General features: G+C 40.3%; 1 protein-coding gene across 2 annotated transcripts in view; it reads right to left on the bottom strand.

Moving 5' to 3' along the window:
* Positions 1–767: 767 nt before the first annotated feature.
* Positions 768–8992, bottom strand: part of LOC105358171 (uncharacterized) — a 38980-nt gene continuing 30755 nt past the window's right edge. For both annotated transcript variants that reach the window (XM_023964686.2, XM_078933554.1), the window contains exon 2: positions 768–2266. In XM_023964686.2, the coding sequence (XP_023820454.1) occupies positions 918–2266 (1349 nt within the window). In that variant the 3' untranslated portion in view covers positions 768–917. The remainder of the gene's footprint in view (positions 2267–8992) is intronic.

Here is an 8992-nt window from a genome sequence, read left to right as displayed (position 1 = left end):
TGTTATTATATATTTTATGATTATTTTAATGTTTTGTGATGTATGTAGCCTTTTTTAATGAATTGGTATTTTAAATTATTTTAATTAATCACTCCACTACAAAAACCATCAGGACACATGTCCCATAATGCATTGTTTTGTAGTCTCTAGTTTCCAGCTGTGTCCGGGTAGGTTTGCCCCTTGCTCCCACCCCTTTCTCGCGATATTTTTGTGATGATTGACAGTTGATGTTGGAGCAAAAACAAACATATATGTCTCACACCAGGTGATCTGCGCAGCGTTGAGTCCACCTGGGTGATCTCAAACACGCTTGTTGTGCATCTTGGCTGCACCTATTTGGTTTCACAAAGATAAATTTCCATCAGTTTTCTTTACTTATTTGTACTGTCATGACAGCGATGGTCCTGTCAGTTTACCTTCTTGTTGCATCTTCAAAAGTGCAGAATAAAATGTGACACTGCATTTGAAACAGCACATTGTAATTTCTGCATCTATTATTAAAGTATTTATTAGTAATACAGTGGAAATTAGTAGATTTGGTTAGAATGTTGATTTACGGTATGCGCCCCTAAATTTTCTGGTTGCGCCCCTAAATTTTTCAGTTAGGGGCCACTGTGCTCCTAGTGAAAAAAGTTAGTCTGGAGCCCTGGCATCAATGTGTAGTTTATCATCATGTGGCTTTGTGTACATGAAATAAAAGCTCAAGTTGTTTTCATAGTTGATTTCAGCTCATCATGTATGCTGGGTCTGGTGTCTTAACTTCTTGACAGCAGTTCATAGAGTTTTAATAGGTTCAGGAAAGTTAGTAAAGGAGCCTTTGGCAGAAAGATGCTACATCCTGTTGAAAAATAAAATCTACATCTCAACATAGCTTGTCAGCAGAGGAAGTGCTTCAGAATCTATTGCCTTCTACTAACTCAGACTGAAACAATTACATCACTGACAAGAGACTTCTCCCCTTTATGAGTTTTTATGTGTTTTTTTAGATGAAATCTTTGACTAAACCTTTTGTTACATTCTTTACAAGAAAAAGGCTTCTCTCCTGTATGAGTTCTCATGTGTGTTTTGAGATTAGATACACTACTAAAAGTTTTATCACATTCTTCACAAGAAAATGGCTTCTCTCCTGTATGAGTTCTTATGTGTTTTTTGAGACTAGATTTTTGACTAAAACTTGTATCACATTCTTCACAAGAAAAAGGCTTCTCACCTGTGTGAGTTCTCATGTGTATTTTAAGATTATAAATTCGATTAAACCTTGTATCACATTCTTTACAAGAAAAAGGTTTGTCTCCTGTGTGAGTTCTCATGTGTGATTTGAGACTAGATGTTCGACTAAAACTTGTTTCACATTCTCCACAAGAAAAAGGCTTCTCTCCTGTGTGGGTGCCAATGTGTCTTTTCAGATCAAATCTTTGACTAAAACTTGCATCACATTCTTTACAAGAAAAAGACTTCTCTCCTGTGTGAGTTCGCATGTGTCTTTTTTGACTAGCTCTTTGACTAAAACATGTATTACATTCCTTACAAGGAAAAGGTTTCTCTCCTGTGTGAGTTCTCATGTGAAGTCTGAACTGAGATGACCAACTAAAACCTTTACCACATTCTTTACAGACATAAGGTCCTTCATCAGAATTAGTTCTCATGTAGACAGACAAATTACTAACTATTCTCGAACTTTTACCAGACTTTTTATAGGAAAGTCTCTTCTTGCACGGGGGTTGTATGCATTGCTTATTCAAAGTCTCCTTGAGTTTTTTACTAACATCTGAGTCACGCTGATTATCTGACATGTGAGAGCTGTCCACATTTTTGTCATGACTTTTGTCTTTTTTATTCCTCTGATCTCTGTTCAGTGAGTCTGTCTCTCCATCTGTTGCTGATGATTCTTCATCCCGACTTCCTTCTTGATCCTGGTTATTACTTACAAAGCTTTGCTGACTGTTTAGACCTGCTGTATTGTGCTCATTTTCCTCATAGGTAGGAGTCTCCATCAAGTCATCAGTCTCCTGCTTCAGATTAAGCTGCTCTTCATCCCGATTGATGCAGAGCCATTCTTGCTCCTGTTTCAACTGTGGAGGGAGACCTTCTTGCTCCACGTCCATCTGTCGAGGTGCTGGTTCCCCCCATTCCTCTTCAAAGGGTGGAAGGTCTAGATCCTCCTGTTCCTCTTTAATCTGTGGAGGTTCTTGTTCCTTCTGTTCCACTCTGGGGTTCTGCTGGTTGCAGAGATCTACCTTTTCACTCACATAATAATGGGGGAGGACTGCAAGGACACAAACACAAAAATTAGGCATTTTATACTTTTTAAGAACTTTGTATTTCCTCATTAACAATAAAAATCTAAAACACATTCAGAAGTCATAAAGTTTAAATCTTTAATCAAAAAAATTGAATTTTTGTTCTCATTCAAAGTTACAACATTAAAAGGCATCATCTGGAACTGGAGGACACTATAGGTGGGTGTGCCTTTACTCTGTACCCTGGGAACAGTGGGGGGACTGTTTACTGGCAGGACTTGGGCCTGCGCTCTCTGGGCCCTATAATGGTACTTCCAACTCTGGCTGGTGTCAGATTGCTAAAGGAAGCAGATTCCCTTCATCTGTTTCTGTGCGTGGGTCTCTGTAGGTTCCTGGCTGCTACTACCAATTCGCTTTCTTTTGGGACTTAACGTAGGGGTAAGCATTTTATTTATTTATCCTATTTCTCTTCTATGTCTGTCTTTCTTTAGTCATCCTCCAACGTGTTTAACCCTTCTATTCTCGTACTTGTGTCCCCCATCACCACTGTCCTAATTTCCCTCTCTTTTGTCTGGTCCAAAAAGAAATGTTAATAAATATACTTTAAAATTATGTTTGATATATTGCGAGACCCAAAGAAAACGAGTGTTGTGATTCAACCTGGTGGTACCTGACTTACCAACCTCTTTGGTTGGTAGATCTACGATCTACACCTCAGAAAATTCTTTATTATTCATTATCCCCCATTTGTCTAACACAAGAGACACATTATCAGCCAATAATGGACAATATGAAGTCATGCCGATAATTCTGATAAAACAAATCCTAGATAAAATGGACCGATAACTAAAATCTTTAACTGTCGTCGCTTCCTCACTTACCACTCTGTATTTACTTGTGCCGGCAAGGTGTCTGCTTACCCCGCCCATTCTGCAAGCTTCTGTCGCATGCAAGTGACGTCACCTCTCAGCCCCTGCACCAGAAAGCTCTGTCTGCAACATGGTGCAGCACTCAACCATATGGGATTATTTCACCGTGTCTGAGAGCAACGACTCGCTTGCTATTTGCAAAATTTGTTCGATAGGAGTGCCACGAGGAGTGAAAAAAAGGTCAAGCTTTAACACCACAAATTTGATAAGCCATTTAAAAATTCACCAACGCGATCTGTGGAAAGAATATGAGGCTGCCGTTGCTAGCGCCAGCGCTCCTACAGGGAAAAAAAACAAACGGAAAGCCTCTGGGTAGATGACAATTGACAAAGCATTTGACAAGTGGAAAAAATTAAACAAGAATTACCAACGAGCTAAGGAGATAACAGTTAAAATTATGAACTTAATAGCATGTGCTGACAAGCCATTCTCTTTCGTGGAGAAGTTAAGTTTTCGGCAGCTGATAAACTATTTGGAGCCACGTTAAGAAATACCCAGCCGTCGTTTGACACCTGTTTACCTGAGTTGTTGCGACACACATTCATTCTTTACTAAATGATAAAAGCGCAAAATATGTCAGTCTTACAACGGCCATCTGATGTTAGCCAGGTTAGCATGCTTAGCATGACTGCTCAATGGCTAGTTGAACATTACAACATTCACACAGCCACAATCCACACAAAGGAACTTTCTGGATCCCACACTGCCCAAGCGATGCGCAGCGCTTTGAAAACATACTTCAGCACTGGAACATAGGAAAAGAGACTGTATGTTGTGCTGCGGGACAATCCACGCAATGTGATCAAAGCTATGGAGTTGTGTGGAGTGGCTAGCTTGGGATGCATGGCTCATACTTTACAGCGCACAGTGAATGAAGCTTTGCCAAGGCAAAGGAGTGTGTCAAACTGTATTGCAGTAGGGCAAAAAGAAGTTGGCCACTTCAGGCATTCACAAGTAGCCACTTCAACTTTAGCATAACACCTGCTCGACTCCAGCAAGATGTACCCACTCGGTGGAAAAGCTCATTTTACATGCTCAGGAGCCTATTGCAGAAAAAGAAAGCACTTGCAGTGTATGGAATTGATAATAACTTACCTGCAACACTGAGCCCAGTGCAATGGAGCCTGATTGAGAACATGCTTACAATTCTGGATCCCTGTTAACAGCTGACAAAAAACATCAGCAAAGCCAACGCTACAACCGCTGATGTGATTCCTGACAATCTCTTTGCCGAAAATTCCTTTTCAATTTATCCTAGGTGTGTGCCAATTTTGTTGAGGTTTCGGGTATGTGGCAGGGGTCAAATTTTCGATCAACGGATCTGTTAGAAACGAGAAACGTAATGAAGAAAAACAAAGCAGAAACACTATAGAGGTTTTTGCGGTTAGGATTTCCTCTGTATTTCAATGGAGCCTCTCTTTTACTATAGGCTGGTCATGTCTTTTTGGCTTCATACCCTTCCTTTGGGGGCTTTTTGGGGCAGTTTTGTGTTTTTGTCGTCATTTCTGCGATTACAACTTGGATGTTTTTGCGGTGATGTTGCGTGTGTTTGTGTGTTTTTTGTTGCGTTACACAACTGTCATGTCGTTTTGTGCTTTGGGCAACGTTTGATGTGATTTTTTGGCGTTATGACGCGTTTTTTTAACGTTTTGAAACATTTTAAGGGCCAGATGGTTAGCATTAACTGAGAAGGAGGAAGATCTGTTAAAAGATTTCCCTGAAACTCTGTGGTCTAAAGGACCCACAGATGTAGGTTTAATTAAAGGTGCTTTACCAGTTCAGATTAGACCAAAAACAGAATATAGACCATGTGTTCGACAGTACCCCTTTAAAACCAGATGCACAAAAAGGTATTAAACCAGTAATTAAAGATTTAATAGGTGCAGGAGTAATTATAAGTTGCAATAACTCCCCATGTAACACTCCTATATTTCCAGTGAAAAAACAGGCGCCCTCCACTGGTTGGAGGATGGTACAAGACTTACAGGCGGTGAACAATGCAGTTATTCAAAGAGTGTGCCAGACCCCTATACATTACTGAACTTGGAACTATAGGATGCAGCCGTCTTCACAGTTGTAGATATCAGTAATGCATTCTTTTCTGTGCCTGTCCACAAGGACAGCCAGTACTGGTTTGCGTTCACATATGACGGACAAAGGTACACTTACACCAGACTCCCCCAAGATTATTGCGAAAGCCTTACTATTTATTCTCAAATAATGATAGCGAGCATGGCAAAATCCCAACCTCCAGGGGGAAGTCAAATACTAATTTATGTGGATGATGGTCTGATATCATCACCAGACAAAAAAAACTTATATGAATGATTCAGTGGCACTGTTAAAACATTTAGCTGATGAAGGCCACAAAGTCAGTAAAAATAAATTACAGCTGTGCAGGGAACAGGTAAAATATCTTGGTCATATTTAAGCGCAGCAGGACGCACAATTATGGAAGAACGGAAAACTCCAATTCTGCAAGCACCAAAACCTCTCATGAAAAAGCAAATTCTGTCATTTTTAGGCCTGACAAATTATTGCAGGAACTGGGTACCAAACTATGCTGAAATAACGGCTCCCCTTCAAAGGTTGATGTATGAAGAAAATGAAAAATGAATCCCCCTGCAAACTGGACACAAGAAGCAGACACGGCCTTTTGTGATATAAAACGGGTTCTGGTGTCCAGCACAGCCTTAGCGTTACCTGATTATAGTAAACCCTTTGTACAAATGGTAGACTGCAAAGGTAATTTCATGACCTCAGTTTTAGTCCAACAACATGGAGACAAAATGAAACCAGTAGCTTATTTCTCTTCAAAATTAGTGTGGCATGTGTATTGCCGCATTGCGTTAGGACAGCAATTGCGGCATCAATGACAGTAGAAGTAAGTGCAACAATAGTACTATTCCACCCACTGACCCTTAACGTTTCACATGCAGTTTTAGCATTACTTTTACAGACGAACTTAACTTTTTTGTCGCCTGCGTGACTCTTATCCTGCATGGCCACAGTACTGTTCTAACCGCACCTCACGATAGAATGTTGCACCCCCTTGGACCCTGCTAAGTTGTTGCCACTTCCTTATGATGGAAGTGTGCATGATTGCCGAGAATTAGCAGAAAAAACAGCACAGAGCAGACATGACCTAATAGATCGACCACTGACGAAAGGTGAAATACTTTATGTAGGTGGTACTTCAAAGAAAAATGTGGAGATTGACAATGAAATACTTAAAGACAGGCAACAACAGAGTTGGGAACCTGAAAAAGAGCACTGGAAAAAAACATAACGCTAAACTCCTAAATGGTATATATGTATGACCAGACAACAAACCTATTTTAAATATATAAAAAAATCTTTATAAATGGGCAGCTATATTGACCAATGGGGTGACCCATGTGTCAACGGGAGGAATGATGGAACAGGTAAACATACGTTGGATTTAATTCTTATTCAACCAAATTTTATAGGAGCATGTAAGCACAATGCTCAGGGAAATCTTAGACCAAAACAAGGGAAGTTTCCAACTCCCCAATATCTGTTTCAGGTTATAAACATGGACTTGATAGAATTAAAAGGAAAAAAATACTGTCTGGTCATAATAGATGTATTCTTAAAATGGATTGAATTGTTCCCAACAAAACATCCTGGTGCAATAACAGTAGCCAAAGCATTATGAAAAGATATATTAACTCTGTATGGTATACCTGGGAAAAAAATAAATAAATAATAATTATTATTTATAGTGACAATGGGTCTCATTTTGTTAATCGAATCATAAAAAGGATAGGAACTATGTTTCACATTAACACAATAACAAAGAAGGATGCCCACTCCATCAGCCCTTTAATTAAGTGCTTGGAGGAATTACAAATTTGGATGGCTCTTAAATTTTCTCTCCCTCAATGAGGAAAAGACAGAGGTGATTGATTTGGTCCCAGTGTCAACAGTGAGTCACACCCCATTTCTCTGAGCTCTCTCACTCAATCTGTTACATCTACTGTCACAAACTTAGGAGTGAAGATGGACAATTGTTTTAATTTGGACAAGCAGATCAGTTCGGTGGTGAGATCCAGCTTCTTTCCGTTAAGGCAGCTTGCTAAAGTCAAATCGTTTTTTATCAAGAGAGCACTTTGAGACAGTAATCCACGTCTTTGTTACAACTCGGCTAGATTACTGTAACTCTCTTTACTTTGGTGCCCCTCACTCATCTTTGTCCCGTCTCCAACTGGTGCAGAACGCTGCTGAACGCTTGCTAACTGGAATGTGGAAGAGAGAGCATATATCACCAGTTCTGGCCACCTGTCCATTTTAGAGTTGGTTTTAAAATTCTTTTATTTGTTTTTAAGTAATTAAATGGTTTGGCTCCACCCTACCTCTCTGAGCTGCTACAGCTGCCTTCTCCTTCCAGCTCACTTAGATCAGCTGAAAAGCTGCTCCAGGATGTGCAAAGGACACAGCGGAAACTCAGAGGGGATAGAGCATTTGCCGTTGCTGGCCCCAGCTTGTGGAATGCACTCCCTATGCAGATTAGGAATGCCCGTTTGTTGAATGATTTTAAATTCAAATTAAAAACCCACTTTTTCTCCCTGGCATTTAACTCGGTGTGAGTTGATGTTTTTATTGGTTTTATTTATTTCATTGGTTTTATTTATTTTTAGTTAATTTATTGATTTTATGCTGTTTTAGTTTGTTGTTTTGTTTTATTCTGCGTTGTTAAGCCCTTTGGTCATCTCCTGATGTTTTAAGAGCGCTTTATAAATAAAGTTGACTTCACTTTACATTGACTTAAAGAATCCCTGTCCCTACCGCCCGCAGAGTGCTGGGTTAGTAGAAAGACTGAATGGTACAATTAAGAATGGGCTGAAGAAATGTATTGATGAAACTGGACTCAGTGCCCAGATTTAGTGAAACTGTACATAAAGTAACAATAAAGTAACACACACCGGGACGAATATTCGCCAGGCGTTATTCGCCAGCGTTTTTCGTCACGTTTTTTGTGTTCACACCCAGGCGATTTTCGCTGACGATGAGCCGAGCGAACATGCAGTTTCATTCCCTGAAATTACATGGCGCTTAATGTAAACAGAAATACTCCTGTACACAAGGTGGCGCTGCGCAACTTTGCGCTTCTTAAAGTCGCTTTTCACTCAGAAGAAGAGAGCAAGTATTTATGCACTTGTCAGAATCATACAAAGAAAACGTGAATATTTCAAGCACCAGTAGCTCCAACTGGTGCTTGGTTCGGGGATATTTTAGAATGTCCGTCATTATTTCTTCGCGGCAGTGTAGACGCTACTTGGCGTCTATCTTCTTCGCTGGTATGTGTGCTCAGCAAGGCAGTTTTGTGTTTGAGCGCCCCCAAGTTGTGTTTTACTGTAACTTCAGATGCTCCAGACACATGTACAAAAGCGCCATTCTCATTGGTCAAATAGATTTCGACGCGGCGCGTCAGACCAAAAAAACAAACCCGAGGCATTTTTTAAGAAGTGACGCTTTGACGCGTGGCGTTTTTTCACGTCGGTGTGCACACTCACATTGGTGCCCTTTGTTTAGTCACGAGGGGTTAAACGTCGGCGAAAATCGCGTGCGAAATTCGTCCCGGTGTGAACAGGCCTTTACCAGTACCATAAGGCCTAACACCTTATGAGACCCTTTTTGAAAGACCTTACAGGTTACCACAGTTTGAAAACCAATGGGAGACTAATGAAGAAGCATACCTGGCTGACTATATGAGGGCAATTTTAGAGAAACAAAGAGAAATCTTGACTGATGAAAAACCTTTTGCCCCTCAGCAGGAAAACCAGCTTTTAGAACCAGGGG

The sequence above is a fragment of the Oryzias latipes genome, chromosome 2 (assembly GCF_053564925.1).
Source record: "Oryzias latipes strain Hd-rR chromosome 2, Olatipes_Hd-rR_3.1".
In the NCBI taxonomy this organism is placed as follows: domain Eukaryota; kingdom Metazoa; phylum Chordata; class Actinopteri; order Beloniformes; family Adrianichthyidae; genus Oryzias; species Oryzias latipes.
This window is presented reverse-complemented; position numbering and strand designations above follow the sequence as displayed.